The sequence below is a fragment of the Onychostruthus taczanowskii genome, unplaced genomic scaffold (genome assembly GCF_017590055.1).
Source record: "Onychostruthus taczanowskii isolate IOZ18803 unplaced genomic scaffold, ASM1759005v1 scaffold38, whole genome shotgun sequence".
In the NCBI taxonomy this organism is placed as follows: Eukaryota; Metazoa; Chordata; class Aves; order Passeriformes; family Passeridae; genus Onychostruthus; species Onychostruthus taczanowskii.
Genome location: NW_024501237.1, coordinates 3,883,385 through 3,910,484, shown reverse-complemented (window position 1 = coordinate 3,910,484; position 27,100 = coordinate 3,883,385). Strand labels below are relative to the sequence as shown.

Sequence of the window (27,100 nt, the reverse complement as noted above, 5' to 3'; positions counted from 1 at the left end):
GGGAGAACAGTAGGAGACTTCAAAAAACCCAAAAGAGATTGATATTTGTCTGCAGAACATACATGAAGCAGATCCAAATAAAAGGAGGCTACTGAGGGGTTGTGGTTGCTTTATGTGTGCCTTCTTTTAAATGAAGGTCACTATTTCACTACTAAGACTAGAAAAGTTGGACTTGCTGCTGAAACACCAACTTTGCAGATCCCACTACAGGGAAAAGTGCTAAAATGAAAATCAGACTGGTATTATGGGAAAACTTGTTTTTTTCTGGCCAGAGGTTTCCTTCTCCCAGCTCCAAAATTTTACTGGTATCAATCAACTAAGATTAGTGTTCATATTTTCCTCTGTTCACAGATCACACCACTACGAGTATCTGTTACAAAAACAAAAAAACCAGAAGTCCCCTTCAAACCAGCACTACACAGTAGATACAAAAGGTGGCAAATAATCAAGAGCAGAATAACACATCCTACATCACTGTGACAAAACTTCTGAGCATAGTGTTTACTCCTAATAACTTGCTTAAAAACACTGGTAAAAAGCCGATCTTTCCTGATAATCTGGCACTTTCTATCCCTTCACATCACTGTTGAAAAGGAAAAAAAAAAAAAGAATAAAAAACAGTCTTTAATTATTAGTAAGAGGTTGCTACATTTTTAATTCCCATAAAGATGCCAGCAATTATCAAAGCTGCAGCTTTGCCCCAGTTCTCAAAGTCAGGAAGAAATCTTGCCAGCTGGCCATTCTTACAGAATTAATCATATCTCTCTCACACAGATTTCATACTGACTTCCTTACATTTGCTTTAAGTCATGCAGAGCAGGTGCGTTTAGTCTCTCTATTCCCAGCATGGGCCAACAATGGAAATTACCCAACTTCATTGACAGGATGCAGCTTGTTAAATCAAATCTCTTAAGACTAACAAATCACCACGAAGAACACACTTCTACAAAGTTTGCAACAAAAATGGTGCAGTAAGTTCACAGTAAAATCTTTTCTTCTACAACCTGCACCAGATTTTTTTTTAAGTCCTGCTATCACAGCATACGTATGTGAATAAAAAGTATGTGAAGGCACCAAAAGTCTTTCTTTTTAATGAAGGGACAGAGAGGAAAATCCATTGTACTAAACTACTAGAAGGGAAAAATATCAGTAGACAATTTTTATTTTGAAATGGCTGAATGATAAAAAGCAAGAAGAAAAATGTAAACCCTCTTTTCTCTATCATCTCTCATGTGTTAGAGGAATTCTGTAACACATATTTTGGGAGAGAGACACACATGCAGAGGTCTGCAGTTAGGCATAAAGTTTGATAAATGTATTTGGGGGCAGTAAATTTCTGGCCCAAAATTCCTGCAAACTGCTCATACCCTCCAAGTATAGTCTGTGTGATCAGCAAAAACTGAAGTGCTACAGATTGAGTTTATCACACGCAAAACTCACTCCAAGCAGAGACTAAATGGGCTAACACGTAAGCCATCCAAATTGTGCTAAGAGGGCAGATATACTACCCGAAACCAGACATTGAGCTTAGCAGCAACAAAACTCACTCCAAGCAGAGACTAAATGGGCTAACACAAAAGCCATCCAAATTGTGCTAAGAGGGCAGATATACTACCCGAAACCAGACATTGAGCTTAGCAGCAAAACAAGTACCAAAAAAAAAAAAAAAAACAACCCCAAAACCCAAAAAAATCCCACCAACACCAAAAAATCCAAAACACAACAGTTCAATTGTTCATGTGCTTGTGATCTTGATAATCGTTCTGGCACAGCATCCAGCTTGCTGCTCTTTCCTGGCATGGGCCACAAGTGTGTAAGCTGAAGTGTTCTCTGAAGGGTCATTTCTCACAATGTGATGATGAATGCACCGAATCCTTCGCTCAGCAGCCACAGCCGCTGCTGCGGCTTTAACGAGCAATGTGTAAAAAGATGTCTGTGTCACAGTACCTAAAGCAATAGGCCTTTACTTCATACAGAATTTTAAAGTCCCTAGCAATGCCACACCTCGGGCAGATTACTCTGTATTCTGCAGCCTCAGAGGAGTTCTTTCCATTCAGAGATTAGTGGAAGTTCCCAATAGAAAACATAAAATTGCTTTGGTCTTTGAGTTGGCTGGGAGAAAGAAAGTAATAAACCCCATATATTTTACATTTTTAAAGAGTCATGGGATAGATTCCTCTCTTAAATAAATATTTACATTTATAAATAACCTCCAGCTTTACTATTTCATCCCTTACAACAACAGATGAAAAATTACATGGCCCTTTTTTTTCTTTTCCACAGACAAAAATTTTCATGAACAACATCCATCCAAAATTAAAACTCAGTTATTACTCCTAAGTTCTGGAAACTCTTAAGAAGTGAGCAGAAAACGTTCTTACCTCCTCTGTGCACGTCAGGGGGAATTGCAGGTGCCATCATGTTGGTATCCATGGGCTGGGAGGTATCGTGTGTCATCGGATCTTCCGGAGGCAGGTAAGTGGGCGGGGGAGTATCAGCTAAATATAGAAAAGGCAGATACATGAATCCTTTCCTCTCTTTAAAGCACATCTACATATCCACATAAACAGTTTGAGCCTGGAAAAGCTTCCAGCCTGACTCAGCTATAAACTTCCACCCACCAAAAGTAGAAAAAGCAATCATGGACCTCGAATAAGGAAAGCAAAGAATTACTGTGTATATTAAGCACAACTGCAATAAAAACAAGTCACTTCACCCCCACATAAAGCCACAAAAGAAGGCTCAGCTGTGTTTCCAACCCACAGTTCTGCAGGCTGAAAGTGCCATACAAACATCAGGGCACAAAGAGGTCTCAGGGCCCAGCCAGCAGTAGATACTGAATATGTTAGAAGTGAACAGAAGCTTTTCTGTTTCCAACACAATTCTACCAGCAAATTATTTAAACATCCCAGCTATATCCAGGGTCTCATCATTGTCAGTGCAAAGTATTAGCTCTGTTTCCCTAGACGGGGAATAGTAGAAAGTGTTCAGGAACCCACATCCTACAAAAGTGGCCTTATGGGTCTGGAATTTCTCTGTCAGTGGTTCTGTCCCGTCCCATTCACGGCTGCATCACCAGCACAGGAGCCCATGCACAATGCCCACACTCATTAACATGTGGCTGTTCAGCTCTGTTTGAAGTGTCCCAGCCAGCTGCCCTTCAGCTGCCTATTCCACTCCTGGGAAAGCTTCCCAAAAGATTTCCTGCAAGCTGCAGGAAGTTGCCAATGTCACCATTTCCCAATAGACCAGAGGACACCTTCCTCCAGATCAATTGCAAAGAGGTACATCCAAGAGCTAGAAACCCTTGCCTGATCCCTGCAAGCTTTCGCTGCAAAAGTTGGGATTAGATTACCACTGTGATGTCTCTGCTGCTGCTCATCTCACATTTATTTCCATTACTGAGAGTATGGATTGCAAACTACCACAGCAAATAATCACAGGGGATTCCAAAACTCTGAAAACCAAATGAGCATCAACAGAAGGCAGGAGAGGGCTCTGCAAGCTTGGGTTTGTTTTTTTGTTTGTTTGTTTGTTTGTTTGTTTTTGTGGAGTGGTGGTTTTGTTTGGTTTTTTTTTTAATGTATTTTTAAAGAAAACATATGTTCATGAAATTGACTAACTTATTGTTTAACAGGTATTTTTTATTGTACATCTAATGCTGGCAGGTGCCTGGCTAATTCTGTTACTTGAACACATTCAGCTGGATGAGAAAGCAGCAGAGAAAGACAGAGATGGCAAGAGGGTTGCATTAAAAGCTTATACAACTGCACTGGATTTTGAATCTCATGTTCTACTAAGCCTTAAATGCTTGTGTGTGTGCAAACATGACGTTGATCATGCACAAGATTCCAAGGCCACGGGCAGCAAATTAAGCATAACTAGAAAGTTTTCAAAGCTAACTGCTTTGCCCCTTAGTTTTTGTATTTTCCAGATGTCAGCCTCTTTCCCCATTAGTGCAAGATGGACAACTGTCCAGGGCTAAGCATCAAGGACATCAGTATCCTGACCTCTGTGCTAACTCAATTTCTTCACTGCAGCTGCCAACATTTAAGGGCATGTGGGCAGAACAGACCTTCAAAGACCAAGTGAACTTCCACAAGCCAGCATTCGGGAAGACCTTGTTAGGTCTTTATCTCTGTTGGAAGGGCCCCAACCACAGCAATCATGTTAAAAAAAAAAAAAAAAGAAAAAAAAGACAGCTGGTTTCACAGCAAATTCTCACATTTTTTAGAAAAGCCAATACAAACTCTTTCCTTCCTTCCAGCAAATTCAGTAGTTTTCACTCACAAGAGAAAAATTTGCAACAATTAGCAAGAGAATAAATCTATGGATATTAATTTCATGTAACAGGAAACAGATTTTCACAAATCTGCTGCTTTGTTTACACATACCCTCCCCTTAGCCCCTGAAGGAAATAGGCAAACAACATCAGTAATAAGCATTTGTACTGCATCCTTCTCCCAGCATTTAGATCAAGAAATCCAACACAGATTGCTTCTGCAGTATTTTTATCCCGCTGCACGTAAAGAGCAAAAAAGGTAGTTTCACGGAATTTTCTACAGACACCAGTCAACAAAGGAAGGCTCTTCTCTGACTGTAGGTAGTAAAACAGCCTGAAGAGTTATTTTAAGGGCCTGTTTTTCAGTTGAAGCTTCTTGGAATTACACCACCCTGAGAAGAAATTGTGTATCAAGTAGCAATAACGTGATGACCTTGAGAAATATCCCTTTTCTGCAGAACTAAAGTCTTGTGCTGAACTTATGATCATAAGCAAGGATGATCTCTAGTACCACATTTCTGGTGCATTGAACGCTACACTTTGTGGGCTAAACTGCTGAACCGGTCCCCAAAACATTTTGGATCCCTCCCCACACCTCACAAGAGTTCCACTGTAATGTTTTAAGTGTGTTTCAAAGAGGCACAATATTAAAGCCTTCAATATTACCACACCAAGAGATTCTATACTCTTTATTACCTTACATCTGTTAGCTTGCTATTAAACACAAGTGTTGGCTGATCATTTGGTGTTACTGAGCAAAAAAGTCCATGACAGCAGTGATGTCCAACCACCTTCTCCCTTCTCAAGGGAAGCTGACTGTACCTGGCATCTGGAAAGGACTTCCCGGGTCTGAGCTGGCTGGAGAATGCGGGTAGGTGCTACTGCTGCTCCCAGGAGAGTTAGGGTAGCTGCTGCTGGGCGACTGGGGGAACGGGTGGCTGTTGGGCTGCTGGAAAGAGTCCGGGAAGGTGGCGTTGTGCGGCATGTGGGGCTCGTTCTGCCCCAGGTTGCGGAACTGCGCCAAGAGGCTGTGCTGGGGGTTGTACTCGCTGTGCCTCGGAACCAGCACCGGGGGAAGAACTGGAAAGGGAAAAAGAGAGAAAAGCCACAGCGTTAGAAACTCAGTCCTGAAGGTGCATAGCCATATTTTATGAAAAATTCTTTGCTAGGATTTTTTTTCCTGAGGCTGAGGAGCCTCAGGAAAGAAATGCAAACAATAACTATCTGCTGCTGTGGAATGCAACAGGTGCAGCTGTGACTGGTGCATGTTGGTTGTTTCTAATTAATGGCCAATCACAGTCAGCTGGCTTGGACTCCCTAGGAGTCAGGAGCCTTTGTTATTCATTTCATTCCTGTTCTTTCTAGCCTTCAGATGAATTCTTTTCTCTCCATTCTTTTAATATAGTTTTAGTATATCATTTTAATATAATATATATCATAATATAATAAACCAGCCTTCTGAAACATGGAGTCAAGATTCGCATCTCCTCACACAAAGCATCAACCAAAAAGGTGTACAGGGGAAAAAACCCCACATAGTTCCCCCGTCCCAGCATATCTGCATGTGCCTCAGAAACAAGGTAGTCAAACCTAGAGGCACATGTCCAAGCAAGAACTCTTTCTTTCCCTCACATCCGGTTATTGCACAGCTCAAATCCGCAGCTCCCTGGTTTGCCAGATGGGAGCCTGTTTCCACAGAGGGCCAGTGAAGAAGAGCCAAGAACAAACCACAGGTCTGTGTTTCAGTCTCACTCGCACGAAGAGGTGCTGGGAAGAGCCTGACAATGCTGACATGCAGTTGCTCCTGCTGCACTTGTCATCTGACTAATCACCTAATGGCCTGTAACCCAAACCCTAGCTAATAAGAACTTTTTTTTTTTTTTCTGAAGAAAATACTAATAAGCCTTGAACTCAGTCTGGTCCCAACAGCTGTAATTTTATTTTTAATCTAGACTATGTTCTTACAAGTTTCTATTAAAACAGTTATTAACTCTTCAAGTCAGTTTACAAACTGTGCAATTTAAACAAAATGATCTAGTTCAAAAAACCAACTGAGCAGCGATTGAGCTGCAACTATGTGCCACTATGTGATCAGAGAAACATCAGAAACTACGAGTCTCACCACACTTCTGAAGCCTTCTCAGCTGTGAAACAGAGGTCTCTTTCAAACCAGGAACATGAACATGATACCAGATACACTAAGATAAAAGAATCAATTCTTTTTCCAGTTCCTCAGCTTTTATCTTTGTATTCCTCACAGCAAAGTCCAAGCTAACTGAAAGATTAAAAGCTCTTCTTTCCACAGAAATTTTTGGGTGATGGATAGGAGAGGAGAGACAAGGTCAGGGAGAGGGAGGTCCACGCACATTGTAGTGGAAGAAAAATAAAAAAGCAAGTCCTCTTCACATCTTCCCCCTTTTAACCTCCATTTCCCAACTCCACGTCTGAGCAGGACTGGAACAAACCCCCCCCCACCCCAGACAGTCTGCCTTCAAGAGAGGATGCCAAAAACCCAACAAAACCCAGGAAAAACAAGCCAGGACTACTGCCCCCTCTCCATGAGACTCCTGCTCTGGCCTCAAACCTGGGCACCCAGAAGAGGAACAGGAGCATGTGCAGTCAACAAGCCTACACAGACATTTCTATCATTCAGATTAAGAAAGGTGTTTTGGAGACAGCTGCTTTATTAAAAGCGTGAATTACAAACTAATTGCAAAAAAACAAAAAAAAAAAAAAAAAAAAAAAAAAACACCAAACATTTTCTTCACATGACAAACAGGTTCTTCCAGGACACTGGGGCATCTTTACTCTTCCAGCACTTTGCTGTTACAGAAGCAGCACTCAGGTATTTACTTTAGTGTCCTAGAGTCCGAGAGTATCAGGATAACCACTCGACACATAGACCAGGTCTGAGGTCTAGGTTCATGCTTAAAAGGGATATAAATGAATGTCACACTAAAATCTCACTCTCTATTCCTAAAGTCATAGATTAACTAAAAAGAAAAGAAGTAGGTTTCCCCGGCTCAGATTTTTGTTTTTGCAAATACCTAAGAGAGTAATTAAGCTCCCCTTTTTGCCTGCTAGTGGCATTAATGCAGGAGCAGTCGGATCCCAGAAATCTTCACTGAACATACACTGAAAAAACCCCAGACCCTTATTACTGAAATTTAGGGTGCCCAAGCAGAAGCAGGTTTTAAGCATGTAATCTGATCTCTCAATTTCTTAGAGCAATTTCACTGAGATTCCAAGAAAATCGCAAATATTTGAGGCAGATGTCACCCTTAAGTAGATTTGTTTAGATGTCAAAAAACCCAACTCCACTTTACAAGGCATAGGCAAAGTTCCTAATTATGATGTCTTCTGAAACAAAACACATCCATCTGTCATTCCAAGGAAGTTCTCAACTACAAAACACCCCAGGAGAAGCTGCATCTCCCCCAGCTGTGCAGACTGTTTCCTGCTCCAGCACAACCATTCTGACATGCCACTGGAAAAGGCTGTTAAAAAAAAGTTACTCAGCACTCAGGTGGACATCACAAATCCCTCATCCTCAACATGTCAGAGCCAAGCTCTCTGAATATTAGGGTTTCTCAGAATTAAGCTTGTTCTGTTAAACCAAGCAGTCCTTTTGCAGCTAGGTCAAGTACTATTTAATTGTCATAGTCAACATTTGCTGAGCTAATAAATTATCGGTGAAAAAATTAACAATGAGATAATGTGTTAAAATGTATTTTCCCTTTCCTGTCTTTATGATTCTTCCTTACTTTTCTAAGCATTAAAAACACAGCTTTCCTATCTCTTCCTTTCCTATGGATGAAGGTCAAACCATTAACTTTTATGGAGTTAATTTGTGCAGAAAGTACATCACCTACCTTTCCCATCCCCTACCTCACATTAAACAATGACACACATGACATCAGAGGAAGCCAAATGATTTACAGCATTTTAAAATAGCAGGAGAACAGGATATTTTCTGTATGTTTTCTGTAATTAAATTAATGCAGTGCCAGATTTTCCCAAGGTATATATACATGTTTTCTCCTGTTGGACACAACCACTGGAAAAATTTAGAAGGACTTGAGATAAAAACAAGTCTCCTTTTCCCAGGTGTCCTTCATGCAAACCCATCCTTTTTATCCAACTCCGCCTACCTCAAGTGATTAAATGCCAACTATTTCAAAATGCACATGGAAAAGGGGGAAAAAGAATACAACTGGTATTGATACAACACAAATAGTCTCAAAAACATCACTGCAGCATTTATATTAAGTGCTGCCCCTAATTCACATCCTCCCTGCATACACAAAACATTCAATGAGGAGGAAAAGCCCTGAAAGGCCACATCAGGTAGGACAGAGACTGCAGTGCTCCAATTAGTCCAACTCCAAGTCACTGCCAGACCCTGATCTCTCTGCAGCTCCCGGCTTTTTTGCAGGGAAGCTGCTCCTAGTGGAGCCACAGAGGAGTTAATTTGAGTGCTGCTCACTCAGGAGCAAAGACACGAGCAGGGACTGGGCCCTTTGGAGCATGGAAGGCTGCCAGGAGTTCAAACCATCAAGGGGGAAGCACACCCTTCTTGCTCCCCTCACCCCTGTGTAAGGCGCTGAGCTTCTGGTCAGGTTGCAGACCTCAGCCACATGGAATAACAAATTACTGAGGCTCAGTCCAGCAGGGGAGGAGGCTGATCTCTGCTGCAGCTGCCAGCTCCAGGAAGAGGTATAATTGAAGGGGAGAGAGCATGAGAGAGTTATTCGGTGCTAAGCCAGCACACCTGTTGCTACGGAATAACGAAGCAGTGCACATCTTTGCTGCGCAGATCTCCACAGGATGTGGCTCTGACCATCTGCAAACACAATTCCTCCCTTCCTCTTCAGCGGAAGGGAACACTGATACAATAAAAAAATCATTTTCTTTTTTTTTTTTTTTTTAATTTAACATCAGCATCATCAGCATATATTTAAAGGAAATGTAATATTGAATACACTGTTGTCTTAAAAAGCTGCTGCAACAGATTTGCCAACTCAACCTCATTAAAGTTAATGGAGTGGAACCACAAGTCATCCGACAGCTTGATTTCTGTAATTCTTCAAACACCAGATTAAAAGGTTTTATGTGCTACATTGTGGCTAAATTTTGCTCCCAGGTTTTTCTATCGATGTGGACCTGCAGTTGAGAGTTAATACAGGACTACTGCCAGTAAGGTTACTAGTAAGGAAGAGGGGGATAAACCCCCAGGAAGCAGGCTGGGTATGTTTATGGAACTGCAGCTGAGATCCCATGTCTGTCAAGCCAGCCTGGGAATTGGGGAGCTTGTTTTTACCATGCAAATAAGACCAAGTATGCCTGCACCAAACAAGAGGAGCTATATTAAAGAAATTAGAGCTATAGGGCAATTTAACCCACAGGGCTATTTCATCTAGGAGGCAAGAATGCCAAAAATACAGAAGATAGACCAAAGGCAACCTGGCTGTTCAGATAAATGTTCTGACTAACCACACCAAGGAAGAAATGCTTTTATGAAAATGTAATAGTGGCCTTTGAAGAAACTAACTGATCCCTACTCTTTTTATCTCCAGCATGTCATCCTGTTCTTCTTCAGAAAACTAACAGCTGTGCTATCCTAAATAAAGATCTTCTTACTTTTCTTTTTTGTTCTATTTTCACATTCCAGAGATAATGATTTTAGCAAACACAGAAAGTATCCAATTTATGAACATAACTTCTTTTTTTTAAGTTTCTCTATGAAAAACCTCAAACTAATCCAATCCAAAGGACCTGCTGTACTTTCAAAGAAGCATATTTTCTATCCAGATGGATTTTGATTATTTTACACAAGGCCCAGATGACAGCTAGCTTCCCTCAAGGGCTCATTTTTTCCACACCCTTTGCATGTTATGTGAAAATTTGGGTAGATATCTTTCCACATATGGAAATTGAAAGACCATGTAAGGAAATACAAGGGGCCACATACAAGAAAGCAGATTTTAATCCACTTTCCTTGCCAAAGTAGATTGTGCTTCTTCTGTAAAAAAATATTTATAAAATAAATGAAAAAAAGAAAAATATAAGCAATTGAAAAAAGAAAAATATAAGCTACACTTAAAAACCATGCCTTGGCTGACATATGTTCTGTAAATGGGTTTGTTCCACAACAGGGCCCTCAGTGCTAATGAAGACCTGACAACACTATCATTAGTCAGAGTGCTTTAATTTCCAAGCATTAAACAGCTGTATTTTCATCTGCATTTATGCAAAGCCACGTATGTTTTGCCAGAAAAACAGAACTGCAGGTTGGGAAGGAAGAAAATCCTAAAACAAAAGTTCAAGCTATCTGGAAATAGGAAAATCCTGCAAAGACTAAATTGCAACAAAAAGGAAGAGTTAGGAGAAGGAAAGAAAAAAAACCAAAAGCAACAAAAGACAGCAGCAGTGTTAAACTAATAAATTTGAAGCCTCCTGAAGACTCCCAGCTTAATTTCCTGCCTTTGAGGTCACAGCAGCTGAAGCTGGCTGTGCATCCTGATGAGCACTCCAGTCCCACGGTGGGAACAGAGCAGGTAGCAACACAGGCTCAGCTGAACGTGCTGCTCTCTGCAGCACCAGGGAGTCACTGCAGCATGCTGACTGCCAGGCCTTGCCAAGATCTTGCTTGTAAACAGTAAAACACTGGGTGGAGAGAAAACTTTTCATGTCATTAGGTTTTCTCATGTTGCCCGAGTTGTTCTTGGTTAAAAATAAAAAATTAATAAGCATTTTGTCAAAAGCAATCTCTGAGGATCGAACTACTTAAAGCTCTTCCAAGAACCCTCAGCTGTGGTATCACAGTTTTGCTTTGCTGGTTTCTCAGAAGGAGAAATGCCAGTCTTTGAGACTTTCCCTCCAAATCTCTGTTCTAGTAATTGTAGCTATTCAGCAATCTGTTCTGGGTGACAGAAAGACAAACTTTCTACTCCAGAAGAAAGCTGACAGCTGTCTTGTTTTCTCAACTCTTAATTTTATTTTGCAGTTTTGGGAGACCCCACAGCTTGCTTTATCATTTTGTGTAGTTATAAATGAAGACTCTTTGTCTTAAAAAAAAAAAAAAAAAAAAAAAAGGCAAAACAGTTGTTACTTTACTGACTGCTTTTACATCAGACATCTGGTCCAAATGCATTTGACAAGTAATATTAGGACATTTCCTGCATTACAATATTCAGCTAACATTAGATTTTATTTGCGGATGCTCTGATAAGCTGCCATTCTGATTAAACTGACATTTGCCAAGGTCAATTTCAGAATTTAGTACTAATTGTATGCACATTAGTGAGGCAGTTCTTGTAAGCAGATTTGGTGCAGGAGCAGTCACAGTGACAGTGTGTATTAACTCAGACATTTACACAGACCAGAGTTCAAATTACCTGTACCAAAGCCACAGTCACCATCCTACTGAGTAGGTTAAAACTTGGAAGTCTGGTCTTTCAAATCAGAAGGAACATGTGTGTCTGGTTAATTTTGAAGAAAGAAAACACACATAGAATACGACAGAAACATATCTTTCTTGACAACTTTTATCCCTCTACTGCAGTTTCTTTTTCTGACACGCGGTGAGGCTAGACAAGGAAAGCCCTGCTGTTCGACCATTCTCTTCTTCCACTTCCTCACTTCAATTCCTCTCCCCCAGCTCAGCTCTGGTGGGGAATTTTAGAACTGAATTCTGCAAAGCCAAAATAAAGGAAGTTTTATTCTGCTTGCCAAGCAAACTGACAGTTGCTTTTGCTATTTCGGGGAACCATCCTATAATTGTGCCCACCTGTTGTAGCAATGCTATTTTTAAAGTCACACCCAAGTGCACACATGGCTGCACAGCAAAATTTCTCAGGGATGACACTCTGCTCCCTCACCCCCAGCCTGCAGAGGTGCAGAAATCCTGCTATGGGAACCATACAGGAGCAAGGATTTTTGTAACTTGGTTCTGCATATTAACTCTGAAGGGACGCAGCAATTTTGCCCTCCCTTACACCCCAGCTCAGCTTCCCATTCGCCTTTTCCACTCCTCCCCCTCCTCTCCCCTTCTCCCAGATGCCTGGCACTGTTGGCATTATCCTCCACCAGGCCTGGTTCTGTGGGAGCCTGCAGTAGGTGTGTTGCCTTTCACAGCCTCACTGAGAGCAAAAAGCAGAGGAGATCAAAGACAAGTATGAAAATAATCATGTTAAAGTCATAGGCAGAGAGTCCACACCAAGAGCAAAAGCAGCATGACACACCTACCACTCTTCCCAGAGCCTGGGGACCTGGCCTGTTCTTGTGGCAAAAAGCAGCTGTACATGCAGGTAAAATGTTTCCAGCCAGCAACAAGCTTGCTGAAGCAGACACACACTTTGAATTCATGGTTATCATTGAAAGGAACATCACGGTTTTCAGCTGTGAAAATTCAACTGTTATGACACTGTATTTGTCTGTGTCACCAAAAAGCCAGCACTGGTTGCCCCCAGTTTGGCTGGAACACTGGCACCATCAGCTTTGTAAAGCCAGCTCTCTGAAGAAGAGAAGATTAACAGAGGAAAACCATTCAGCCCTTTTTATCTATGTTTTATTGGTAATTGCAAAAAAATAAGGGATAGCCATCTACAGAAACACAGCACTTTCAACCACTTCCACACCTTAAACATGAAAACAAAGTTAATTTCTCTTTTGCCTACTTTGTAACATATTATAAAGTCAGAACCTAGCAGGACAACAGGGGCAAACACACAGTAGAGGCAAACACAAATCTGCATCAGAATGGAGGAGAGCTAGTATTCACTAGCACTTTAAGAAAATTAAATATTCAGTTTCTTCATCTTCCTTCCTTCCCCTTTAGCTAAGGCAAAAGAACTGAACCTCCTCCCCTAAAGCCACATTAGAGGTGTGACTTATTATTATTATTTTTAATAGCAGTGGCAATTTCGGCACCTCTTCATCCTCCCTGTTCCGTATTCCATTCCTTTTGTTTTGCTGTTAGAGCAAACAGGATCCAGGCCTTTTCTTCCCCTAAAATTCTGGATGATAGCTTTCATCTGGTCCCATTGCCATAACTGAGGACAGAGGCAGGCAGCAGAGACTGTACTTCCACAGAAACGCAAGGAATAAGAGACTGGAAGGAAGTGTCTCAGGAGGGACACATTCTCCAGCAAACCCTTCAAGGCCATTTGTGGCATTTTCAGAGGGATGAGAAACAAAGCCTGATGTGTCAGGCTTTTTCCTCCCAGCCTCTGTGTATGCAGTATGCCTAATTATTTAGCAAGTCTTGATCATACTTAAGGACAATCCAAACAATCTAAACCAAAAAATAAAACTGAGGAGAAGCAGCAGATTCAGCCAAGCAAGCACATCAGTTCAGCTAAGTTCAGCTAAGCCAATTTTTAAGAGGCATCAGATTCAGACCTTGCTCTACTTAATTAAAAGCTTTGCTTTGCCTTGCCAAGGGAGAAATCTGACAGCCATTAACTACCCTGCTCCAGAAATAATTCTGCACACAACAGACCTAGGGAGCAGCAGCAGTGAGCTACTTTAACCCATCTTGAGGAGCTATTTCTTCCTGGCACTCAAAGTGCAAGGTTGCATTCCCACCCCCAGCAACAAGCCTCTACTTTCTCCTCTCATGTCCCTCCACCTCCACTCCTTCACAGATGTTCTCCACAGGGCTGTGTTGGTACAGATGTTCCTGCAGCCAGAATGAAAGCCCCTGTGCTGCCCTGATCAGCCTGAAAGATAACACAGCAGGGAGGGGAAAAGTGCCTGTGATCTGGTTCAGCACAAGGGAACTGTGGGTTTGCACAACACAAGCAGCAGGAGCAGCCCGTGCCCCCCACCACGGAGTGCAGCTCCATCAGCTCAGCTCGCTGCTTCCAGGCTGAAAGTGTCACAGTGTCACAGGAAGGCCACCCTTCCTCACCTCCAGCCTGCGCCCCCCTGCTGTTGTGCCCCCATCTGGTTCCACGTGAGCGAGCTGAGGGCACTGAACTTGCCTAGTTAACTGTGCCAAAAAGCAGTTTTCTGTGAGTTTAGTTTTCTTGGATCAGAAAGGCCCCTGTGCCTGTGCAGAGCCTCCTGGCCAGGTCTGGCATGAGCATGGTGCTATCATGTCACACCCTTGTGCCTGCCAGGTTCCCCTCCGTGTGCAGGGACACTGGGAGATTCCCTCTCTGAGACTGCTGATAGTTTTCTGCTGCCTCTCACTGTTTACAACCTGCTCCTACCCAGGCTGGCTAACAGGAAAATCTCACTTGGATTCGGGTGTAGTTTTGTAGCTGGCAGACACACCACAGAGTGCCAGTTCTCATGCTTTCCAAGCTTATCTTCACAGGCTAAACAGTGAGGATGGAATAAGGTGTCAAGGTAGAAAATCCACTCCTGCCTCTGGCACTGTGGAAACTGAGATGTATCCACAGCACTGATTTCCCAACAAAGAGCATTACCTTACTTTATATATTTGAGAATTTACCACTAATCCATTCCTCAAACCTTACACAACACTGAAACAAATCACACAGCAATCAGCAGAAGAATGAAGGAATAGTTGCCATCTCATGCATGGATCATACCCTTCAGATCTCCAGTAACTGGTTCTGCACAAAACAGTTAAACAGTGACCCGGCTGTCAAGCAGAGCCAGAGCTTCAAGACGTATCTTGCACACAAAACATGTATCATATACAGTATAATCTGAGTTTCCAATTCTGCTTTGTCAAGAGAAAGCACATGTCTAAGCCTTCTGGGAAACACAAAGGCTGTGTTTCCCAGATATCTGCTCGAGTCCATAGATTGTTGTAAATGTCTCATGCATGAATTCCCACTACCCATTAAAATCTCAAAGCGTAAGCACTTATGTGACAATAATGGTGTTTTAATGTCCTGGCAAAAATGGGGAAAAATGGTTAGCAGAATTTGGGAGTGACTGTCACAAAATGAAGACCATGTTTGGAGGACACTAAGAACAAGAAAGGGACAGGAAAAGAGAAGTCAGAAGTTATGGAGCACAGCTCTCCAAGCCAAATGGGAGCTCAGCTACCCCCTGTTTCCAAAAGCTGTTTTCCCACTCAGCTCCATGCAATAGCCCTCAAAACAATCTGTGGCTGACTAAACACAAACCCCTCCTACATTACATACCCAGCCAAAAACGTGCATTTTAGTTAGACATTTTTTGAAAGTTTTATTCTGTCTTACATAACTCATTGAAGTGAACACAGAATATGGACAGAGTCCCCAGCTGCACATGGGGAGGTTTAGGTTGGATGTTAGGAAGAATTCCTCCACAGGAAGGTTGATCAGATGTAAGACTGGGCTGCTCAGGGAGGTGGTGGAGTCACCATCCCTGAAGGTGTTTAAGGAAAGACTGGATGTGGCACTCAGTGCCATGGTCTGGTTGACATGGTCGTGTCTGGTCAAAGGCTGGACTCAGTCATCTCAGAGGTCTTTTCCAACCTAAGTGATTCTGTGAAGTGACAGGATATTAACAAATACCTAGTTTTAAATGTGACATGAATGGTCCATATGACAATGTTCTCAAACTCAGCAGCTGTTTTCAATACTAAAGCAAAATGAGTTAGAACACATAATCTGGCATTACAGTAAGAGCCCAGCTGTTGCCCAGTCAGATAGAAAGAGAGGTGTTTCAGGAATCTTCATTTTCAGTCTTTGAAATACTGAATGCAAGCAATCAACCCAGACATATGCACACAACTAGCAGTAGAAGTACATGACTATTTTATTATCCCTCTTGTTCTTAACAAGAAATTGTTGAGACTTTTTTATTTTAAATCTTTTCAGAGCTGTTTTTCCAGAGACTAGTTCCTTTGTTCAAGCTGCTGCTGTGTAAATACACACATTACGGGTATCGCATCTGCCATTCACATGATTTCCAAGTTAATACTAACACAGCAAAGGGAAGTATTTAACATCAAGATATGCTCTGTGCATTGCAGATCCAAGACAAATGCAATTTCCATCCGCAGCAAAACAATCTTGCAACAACCTCATTTCCATGATGGTTCTGTGTATCCTGGCCACTCTACAGACAGCTGCAGAGTTTATGAAATGGCTAACACTGATGGACTTCCCATACTTAAACCAGGGAAGTCCACCCATGCCTGCAGTGCATTTCTGCAGCTGTCCCTGTACACCCTCACAAACAGCTGGAGACTAGTGATGACACATCCAAGCACAGTTCATCTTAGTCCCTGGAAGTATTCCCTGATAATAAACTTGCATGAGTGAAATTAAGCACAGAGTTATCAAAAAGAGGTTTGGCCCTTGAAAAGGAGACTGGACAGAGAATGAGCGGCACCTTAAGAAAAGAAGTGATGCAATTGGTAACAGGTAAGCAAACTGTGTTTGCAGAATGGCTGGCAGTAGAATTTCACATACAATCAAACAGTGCTATCAAAATTCAAATTGAGAGGATTATAACCTGCTGTCTAAACTCAAAATCTTTTTAAAAGGCAGTAATTGTGAGAGACAGTATAAAAAGTATTATCTTCTGTAGGATGAAGAAACTGAAGTGATAAAGTGAAATAATAAGTTGAAAATACTACTACTACTAATACTAGTGGTATTAGTACTTCTGTGTGTCAGAATAGTTTTCAAGTACAGACAATGCAAATAAATCCTTATGTTAGCCTGCAATGCTTCATACAAAATCACAGATTTGCACGGTTGAGTAAACAACAAATTAACTGAGGGATAGTGGGTACCAACATTGCCAGATGATACCAGGCCCAGCAGCCTGAGAGACATACTAAGACTACCTCTGTGTAGTGATAGAACATCTACACAAGTGAAGCATTCACCCCTGTAAAAGGGAGAGCGGCTAATTAATGCTTACATCCAGATAAACTGCAGAGGAAGAATCTGACATGTGCAAACAGCCACTTTTGCTTATTTAAGCCGATGAGTCACATAATTAATTGCCACACTTTGCATTGTTCAGATAAGGTGTAAAGGTACAAACAAGGAAGAACCTACCAGGACTTTCCACCCGCTTGTAGTGGTAGGGATTGATGCAAACCTCCTTCTGTTTTGAACCAAAGGGGAACTCACAGCACTCCAGAGGTTTCAGTTCGTGATGGCTCTGCAGGTCCGGCCAGCGCCACACTCTGCAGTAAATGACGTGCGGGAGCCCTTTCCGGTGCGACACCTGCAGCCGGCCGTCCAAGGAACGAGGAATTGTGACACAGTTGCTGGGCTGACCAGGACAGCTTAGTGCTTTTTCCAGCTCCTCCATAGCACCTTTTTTCTTCTTCAGTTTTTTCACTAATGCATCAACAGCTTTCTCTGCCCACTTCTCTTCTTCATCCCCTTGCTTCCACCCCAACAGCCTCTTCACTGCTGGGCTGGTGAAGGAGAATAAACTTGTTACATTCATGGTGACCCTGCTGTGGTGTTACCACAGAACCAAGCAGGAATGACTGCCCTGTTCTTCCACCACCACCAGGGTACAGCAGATTGAGGCAGCAGTCAAAAGCAGCCTGGATCAAACAGTTCTGGTCCTTTCTCTCTTTCAATCCTCCAGCGCCAGGAAGGCAGCGCTGACATCCCCCCTTGATGGTCACAACCTTCTCATTATTCTAAATCCTTCTGGTTGACAACCTAAAGGAGAGTATTAGAAAGAGGAGGAAAAAAAAAAAAAAAAAAAAGGATTTTACCTTTCAAGTTAACATACAGCAGTTAAAAATATCCCCCACCTCAACCCAGAAGAGTGGTGTGGTCAAAACACAACCAACAAAAAAACAACAAATGCCGACAACCTCCAGGACTGGACTCAAGGCACATCTGATGAAAATTTAAGCAGCAGGACCTGCTGCTGAGCCCAGTACATCTCTATATTAGAAATGTTAAATCTAGCCTAAAACAGTCCCTCAATTTAAATTTTTCACTCTTAAGTGTGAGTACAATCTGCCTGTCAGATGTTGCAACCTTAACCAGCAAAACATCCCAAAGAAACAGTGCAGGATCACCAGTGCTTTTTTTATTATTTATTTCAGAGAGCAGCTGGAAGCAATATTCCTCAACAGCAATGTGCTGCCCAGCTCTCTCCAAAACTGCCAGGCCTGAAGTTCAAAAATCACTGCACTAGACCTGAGCATAACTTAATCTGGGAAAAAAAACCAAACCAAACCAGTTCAGTTTTACCTACTTTGAGGAACAAATCAAAAAACAAACAAAACAAAACAAAAAAGAAAGAAAAAAGTGAAACTGGAAAGAAATATCTTATTCCTCACTCACTTACATGAGAAAGAAAACTGCATCTGCCCACCCCACCCAAGAGCCCTCAGAGCTCCTGAGCTGCCCGTAAGGGAAAGCTATCACGAACTTCACTGATTATCCACTGACCCTTCGTGCTGCAATGTCTGCCTGATATACTCAAGGACTCATAAAGGAGTGGGAAGGACAAGGAAGTCCAGATAAGAGGATTCTAGACAGCACAGTAGTCCTCAAGCTGGGAGACAAGGAACGGGACTGAAGAGATGGGTCAAGAAGGGGAGGAATGCCACATCTGAAGGAGTCCCAACAGTGAGCATCAGGGTTTGTCCTTGTCCAGGCTGGGAGCAGGCAAAAGGCTCTGGCAAGGGAAACAGAAGAGACCCAGGACTAGCAGTGGTGGGGAAATGAGACAAAGAGCACCACACCACTGATTTTCAAATAGACAGACAAGACAGGAAACATATCCTGGACTGGATACCAACAGGTTGCAGAGGAAGGGGGAAGGGGAAAAGGATATGAATGTTTTTGTAGCCATCAGAGAAACACAAAAAACACCCAACCAACCAGCAATCTATACACACAGAGAATAGAAGGTGTCAGCACACCCACGTCACACAGGATTTCACAGCTGTACCAAGAAAAGATTGTAGACCTTAAAACTGCAAATGCTATGGCACACTTACCCTCTTGACTGTCATACACTACAGTGGTTTCACAGTATACCACTATATTTGAAGAATTTTAAGCTGAAAACCATCTACTTGATCCAAATTGTCACTAGAACAGTTACGTAATTGCAGAGGTTCAGTTTTATTAGGCTGACTGCAGAAACTACATTTATGTGAATAATGATTACAGACTAAGACACAGGCCACATCTACCTACACTTCAAACTGGTACATCCCATTTCTTTTATGCTAAGAACAGTATTTGAAATAATGTCAATGCAAGGGAAGATTTGCATGAGCCTGGGGCAAATTTAAGAATTTGTTTTGTTACATGGGCATGTGCTATACTGTTAAATGAACTGAAACTCCATTACTGTCACTGACTGTACTCCAGGTATACTTTATCCTTACATGCACTGTAAAGTGCTCTATTAAAATGCTGTGCTAATTTAAGAACTGAATTACCAGAATCCCAGTGCATGCGCTTTAAATGTTTCTTACTGAGTTATTCCCACTTCATATATAGTCTGTATCTCAATCAATATTCTAAGTATCTTTTTTCACACAAAAGATACAAGTTTCACACACAAAAGTTACAAGTTCCAGTAGTTTATCAAGTAAAGCTTTCTCCTTCACTTCCATTTGAATTAAACAAAAGACATTTAAAAGACTTGAGTTGAGGCTCTAATAAAGGAGGAAGTACAAAGTCTACATTTCCACCCGAGCTTCATTCAACATTGACAGTGTTTGCAGATGTGGTTCTACCTAGGTCTGACCCATTTTTCCCCCAGCTACTTGCTGTGAAAAAGGAAAAGTCCTGTCTGTTAAGGCTGTATGTTCATACCAGTGCCTGAAAATACAGCCCTAACACAGGTTAGGACACGGGCTCTGCACAGACTGAGATGACGCTCAGATGCAGCCCCAAGCAGTCAGACCAAAGGAACAGATTCTCTGAAGTTTTTGGATCAAATCCTGCAGCACACACATATCTACTCCCACAATCATGCACTCCAAAACAAGTTTCACCCTCACCATCAAAGCTATGGTGGCATCTCTGTGGCAACAGCTGCTGGGAGCAGGAGGAACAGCATTAGGCACAGTGCTTGGAGGTGAGCTTGGAAATAACTCAGCAGGACCCAGCTGGGCACCAGCCTCCAGCCAGGGGATTCCTGCTGCAGTCCTGCCTCCAAAACAAAGCCGAAGCACACCCCAAGCCCTGAACAAGCAGCAAGATAAGGGAAGGGGGACAAAACTCACAGGCTGCTGTACACTAGTTTCTCTAAGCTCCAAAACCAATATTAAGCTTAAAAAAACCCCAAAAAACAAACAAACAGACAAAGAAAAAAACAACAGCAAAACCAAACAAATAAAACCCAAACCACAATGTATGTGGAGATTTTTGTTTCCAAGAAGCAGAGAGCTTGTCTGCAGGGCTGAGCCCTTGCCAGTACATTCCATTTCCCTTTCTGCCACTCTTGGTTTCTGCACTGCATCATTTCCTGTATTACTTCTGCACAAAGTGGTCTTATCAGCTGGAAGTGCAAAATAAAGATTAAACCACGAGTCAGCAGATGACACAGTCTGCGTGTTTCTTCCCCAAATCCACGTGCCCTTCTGGGAAAGTGGGAGTTAGTATTTCCAGCAGTTAAGTGACCAACAGCCCTGGAAGGGTCTGTTGATTCACGAGGCAGGGATGAAACAAACCTGGGCCAAACAACAGAACACTCTCCAAAAGGCATCTGGCATCAGTTTAAAGGAAATGGAGTTGTTACCCACTTATCAGACGCTCTCTACACATCCAAGCCCATGCACTTTTTACTATGTGCTCTGTCTGCTGATGGATGTGTTGGAATCAACAAACTCCTTTCAAATCCTGATGTTGTTTTATTTGTCTTCCTTCACTGCTGTTGTCTTTTTTGTAATCTTTGGATTAACACACAAACCTGTACACAGCCTATAAAAAAATGAGAGTTATATTTCTATATAGATATATATCTGTTCAGCCAGCCTTGTATTTAAACAAACATATTTAGGAAAATGCCTAAGACTGAAGTCCCATTTTTCTAGCCCTCAAAGAAAAAATAGTTACTCCATCAGCAACATGAAGCAGACATTAAAATATTCAATGAGAGTGCTTTCAAATTCCCACAGGAGATCCCATAGGAAACTGTCCCACTTTGCATAAATGACTGTTTTTGATGGGTGGAGAAAGGGTTTGGACAATTAGATGATCCTCTCCCAGAGGGGTGGATGGGAGAGGAAAACAACTTCTAACCCAAGTTTCAGGCAAACAAGAAATAACTCTAACTCTTCTACTAATTTCATTATTTGTATTACAGGCTCAATGATGCAGGCAAAAAGGATCTTATTAAATATTTTTAATATATACTTAGCACAGTTAGACATAAAAATGGGCAGGAACCACAGTGAGGATAATTGTTTATAGTGAAAACTGTCTAGTCTATGACTACATTTTAAAAATTTAATTTATCTTAGTCAACATACCTCTTCCCAGCATCCACTACTTAGTAACACTATAAAGAAATAACAAGCAGAGAGATTTTAATTTGTTTCTTTAAAAATATTTACCCTCTCTCAGAGACACATATTTTCAGCAACTCATGTAATCAGTACGATATTTAGACTTTTTTTAAAAAAGAAACAAACCCAAACAGATTTTGACATAGAAGGCAGGGAGCTGTCTCTTTATTCCAGCAGGAATAAATACAATTTCCATGTATTACTAAAAGGCATGAAGTCTAAGCAGCTGCAATGCTAGAATGTGTAACAACATATTGTGCACTAACTTAATCTAGCTCCCTATTCTTGGAGCAAGTAGCAAAAAGTTTCAATTTCTTTCTTCAAGCAATGTGATTTGTGAAACAGAAAGTCTGGAGTCTTCAGCTGAATTACGCTTCTTTTAGTCAACAAATTCTTTCTTTGCACCTTCTTATGGCAGAAGATCAGATCTTGCTCAGCTTGGAAAAATGCACTAAACCTGGTAGAAACCTCAGTAACATTACAACACACATGCAAAAAGAAAGCACGTTTCACATCAGAGTGCTGTAGAACTCATTAGAGAGCTTGTACAGAACCTGACTTGGCTTCCTTCATTGGTTTGGAAAACGACAAGAAGAAAAAGAAAAAAAAATTAACTCTTTTATGTTCTCTTGGCATGGTAGAAAGAATTTAAAAAACCACTGAAATATGTGATCCTGTGTTCTGATATACAACACATAATTCAAGGAAAGAGGTGTACACTGGTGTTGAAAATACCTCATCATACCTAACAGAGCAGGCAGGGTTTTTCCTGACACTGTACTGGACTCCCTTCCTTACTTGGACCAAGCAAGGGCCAGGAGGATGGGTATCTGCAGCATGTTCTGTGAAGTAACCTCTGTTACAGCCCAAAATACCCATTCTGTCAGAACTCCTCTTGGGCCATCCATCGAGCTATTTGGCTGAGGGACTGCCCTTCCAAGAAAATCTCCCGTGTATCACTGTACAGCTCATGGGGAAAATCCTGTCAGACACCCACAAGCACCCTTTAGTTCAGCAGACTCGGGGAGACCAAAATGAAACTGTAGGGGCAATGTAGGATTTACCAGTGGAAGGGAAGAGGGCAACAAAAACCCAAAAAGCCCATTACCCTGTTAGTCCAGAGCATGAAGTGATAACCTTACATTATCAGGATCTGCCAGCTCCTCCCCAGTGCTCCCCAAATTTCAAACCAAGAACACAGTGTTCGGCCAGTTTCTACAGTGAACTGCAGCTTCTCCTCTGCCCGCCTCCCCACTTGGCTTCTGGCAGACAAGGCACTGCTCCTTGCCCTTGAAGTCTCAACTATCATGATAGCAGAATAAAGAAAACAGCAAATTCTTACAGGTTTTCTGGATTTGAAGGCACCAGATTTGCCCGATTTATAGTAATTTCACTGTTGTTTCTCCAAAAAAAATACCTGCTTTCCATGCACATTAGATACCAAATCCTGTGTTAAAATATAACTCACAGAAGTCTTTCTAAGCACAGAAGTCTTTCTAAGCAAGTATATCATTGTGAGAAAAGAACATGGCAAAGGTTCTTTCTGAGTTTTAACAGACATGCATCAACAATTGGATCTGCCCTTGTCCTGGTTTAGAACAATTCTTCCCAATACCTTTGCAACTGTTTTGACCTACTGAAAACCATACTCCTGAAAACAAATTTAAACACCATATCCTTCATATGTTTTATCTCCACCGTGTTTACAAAAAACACTAACACAATACAGCCTCTTAAGTGATCACCAGATCCTCAAACCCTGCCTTTTTCACCAGAGATGAGAAACACACTGCTGAATTTTACTCATTTCTGCATTCAGATGCATGTGCGATTCCACAGTCACAAAACACCAGCTCCTCCTTTACCGCCTGCTGGTCTCCTTGCCGTGCTTATTTTATACTTATTTTATATCGCCAAGACTACAGTTACTCATTTCTGCATTCAGATGCATGTGCGATTCCACAGTCACAAAACACCAGCTCCTCCTTTACCGCCTGCTGGTCTCTTTGCCATGCTTATTTTATATCGCCAAGACTACAAGAAAAAACTAAAACCAAGTTTGCCAAGATAGTTGTTCAGGAAGCTGGGTAAGCCTGGTGCACAGCAGGGCTAGTACAAGCAGGATAGATCAAAACATCCACCCAGGTGTGCACAAATCCCTTCTGGTGTCGGCGAGCAGTCGGACTGAATCGGATGTGCTTTCAAAGATTATCTCTAAAACCGCAGCATAGTACTTCAACCAAGGTCAGGAAGGAACTGTAACTTGATGATTCAGTCAAAACTCTGGCACAGATGGGATTGCAAAATATGAACTTCACTAAAATAACCTATATGATGAATACAAGGCTGCGAATCACAAAACTTGCCAGAATAGCGCTCATAAGGTGTTGGGGTTTTTTTCCTAAATGCTATGCAGGAAGAGACTCTTCATTCTTCACTGTCTCCAAGCTAAAGGCCTCTTAAAGAAATCCTCAATCTATGACAAGACATTCAGAAGAAAAACATATCCAAAGAAATAGTTGTCAAAAGACATTATGAATTACCAGCTATCAGAGTGGGATTTCATTGTGCATCTTTGGGGCAGGTTTATCCATTTCATTTGTGCTGTGTTGTACTTAAACTCCACACATTGTCCCACCAGGACACTAAGAGCACTCAGGAGTACAGGAGCAGCCAAGGATCTCAGCATTGTTAGATGACACAGGCCAAGTCCTGAAAAATGCAGGAGAAACTCTAAGACCAGTCTGCAGCACTGGCCATGGCTTTGTGAACACCCACCTATCAAAGTAAGTTAGGCGACCTTTTCTAAAAGGTGAAAAATCTGGGGAAAACAGATTTTTTTTTTTCCCTTTCATCATAAAACTCCTGTGTAACTCCCTTTTTCCACAAAGACCATTCCCTTTCCTGACTTTTTGAACTGTCTTTAGAAAACAGGTGTTGTTTACAACAATAACAAACACACATCTGTGTGGGTGTGTTAATACACACAAAGGCAGGATAACTGAAACCTCTTCCTATATTTAGATCTGTCTGGTCAGCTCTAATTGCATAATTTAATCAAAACCCTCTCCAAGGGAAACACATCCATATTCATCACAGGCATCAAAGGAAACATCTTTACAAACTATATCCTTTTGCAAACCAACACATGGTCCCACATCACTTGTCCAATTGTTGAATTCCTCCTTTGGGAAGGGCACGGAATTTTATTTCTTTTTATCAGCTGAAAAAAGCATTTCCCTCCAATTCATCAGCACAGGGCGGGAGGAACTTCCTTCACAGGTGAGATGCGGAAAATTTACTGACATGCCACTTTCAGGGGTTTTTTTAGGCAGTTAAAACATACATCTGCAGCATAAAGGAAAACCTTTAAATCAGAAAAGAAAGAAAAATGCCCATCACCACTCAGGCATCAAAATTTTTGAGTGAAGCTCATAAAATGCAAGATGTGTTTTCTCTTCAGAGAACAGGACAGTCTAGCACAGACTGCATGAATTTAAAAAGGGGTTTGTCAGCCCCAGGCAGAGCAGTGCTCCGACAGGGTCCATTTTAAGGAGGGGAACCCCATCAAATGCACTCCAGTTATGCTCAGCTGAGACAAGTCACTGCTCCTACAAATGATTCATTTCACCAAGAGCCTGCACCAATACAGTTACATCAGCTGCATTAAACCACTTCTAAAGACTATGACCTGGACCTCATTTATCAGAGATTAAGTAAAGATGTTAAATTACAACTCAAGATCCCCAGCTTTAAAGCAGAATCCTTCACCAAATCAAAAGATGACAAAAACTGAGAAGAAAAATTACTTATTCACTAATAACAAAGTTATTGGGTCAAGCCTCAGCAAAGCAGAACAAACTGATGAAAATTAAACCAAAAAAAATTAATGCTGTTAAATTAAATAAATCTTTCCACAAATTAGTCCTCCACCCACCATTTATGCACCTTAAATAAGAACAGTCAGTTTGCCAGTGCTGAAGACATTTTAATGCATTTCATGAGATGCATGCTTTACTTTTTTAAAGGATTCCTCCAGCTTTCCTCATTTTAAAGGATTCTTCCAGCTTTCCTGGTTTTTGCCTTATCTGTAAAAACTAACGAGCTATTTTTTTGCCTTTAAACAACTTTTAAAACACTGTACCTTCATGTCTTTAAAATGTCCATGTTGAATTTCATCAAGCACCCTGCAATTCACAACTACCATTCTGAACAGAGAAAGTGTTAAAAGATGACAAAGCTTTCCAAGCCAAGTTTATACAACTCAGACACAAACACCAATATTTGCCAGACTTCCATGGTCCAATGAAATATTATTTAATTACAGCATGCCACGAGTGACCCACTGAAAACCGGGACTGGACTTCAGATGACACAAAGCCCAGTGCGCTCCAGGTCCTCAGACACTGAGGAGCAGCTGCACAACCCCATCACAGCAAATACTCCCTGGCAGTTCCTTGGTATTTATCAAGCCATCCTAAGTCACAGACCCTTAAAAATGGAAGATCACAGTGTTTATAGATGCCCCTTCAGCTTCCACACAAGACAATTAAACTCTTTAAAGTATACGATTTACAGGCAAATACAAATCAGGGATCCTCTTGAGACCAAGTCAAGGACACTTTGGGTAAACAAAGTTCAAAACACACCCACAAACACACAGAAAGGGTTGATTGCAGCCTTTACCTGCAGCTGAGGTACAACTCTGAGCATGTCTACCCCAAAAACAGACCCAGAAATCACAGACACCTTTCCCCTCCCAAAAGGGCAAAACAAGGGTGCAGACATTCATGAGGAGTCAGAAAGATCCAAAAAACTGTGGGATGAGGCAAAAGCAGCTGTCAGAGCCCTGTGCCAGAACATCTGCAGAATCTCACGTCAAACTGTTTTCTCATATTCCTGAGATCAAGGCTTTGGAGCGTTCTGTACAAAGGCTTCAACCCACAGATAGGAACTGATAGTTAATACAGCAGTTGGGAACAGCATAGCCTGAAAGGAAGTGGGAGATATCCTCCTACACTGCTTACTGGGAATACAGAGGTTTTATAACAGGAGAAAAGGGCTGTAATCTGTCTGACTCCCTGGTTATCTGTAAGCTTTTCATGACTTTTGGAAGAGGAACCAAGCCACATAAAGAATTACTCAGTACCCTTCCCTTATCTGCAAGCTTTTCTTCTTAACAGAGCTTGTATGACTGCATATGGCAATAAGACAACATATTAATCACTCCAGCATAATTTTTGGAGACCAGTTTGAAGTTTCAAAAGTCAGGTTTTGCAAAGTTGCAAGTCTCTTACAGCTGAGACACCAAAACACAGCATTTTCCAAACACCCCGTGCTCTGCAAGGTCAGCAGCAGGCTAGCTTAAAACAGCCATAACGCTTCCAAAT

The 27,100-nt window shown here is 41.7% G+C and overlaps 1 protein-coding gene across 5 annotated transcripts in view; it reads right to left on the bottom strand.

Moving 5' to 3' along the window:
- Positions 1-27,100, bottom strand: part of SMAD1 (SMAD family member 1) — a 44,575-nt gene that overhangs the window by 6,246 nt on the left and 11,229 nt on the right. For 4 of the 5 annotated variants that reach the window (XM_041412158.1, XM_041412162.1, XM_041412159.1 and 1 more), the window contains exons 2-4: positions 17,263-17,886; positions 5,105-5,362; positions 2,382-2,498 (exon numbers count right to left, since the gene is read on the bottom strand). In XM_041412158.1, coding sequence (XP_041268092.1) covers positions 2,382-2,498; positions 5,105-5,362; positions 17,263-17,662 — 775 coding nt within the window. In that variant the 5' untranslated portion in view covers positions 17,663-17,886. Of the gene's footprint in view, positions 1-2,381; positions 2,499-5,104; positions 5,363-17,262; positions 17,887-18,630; positions 18,652-27,100 lie in introns of those variants that run through there. The other variant, XM_041412161.1, reaches the window with a different exon arrangement.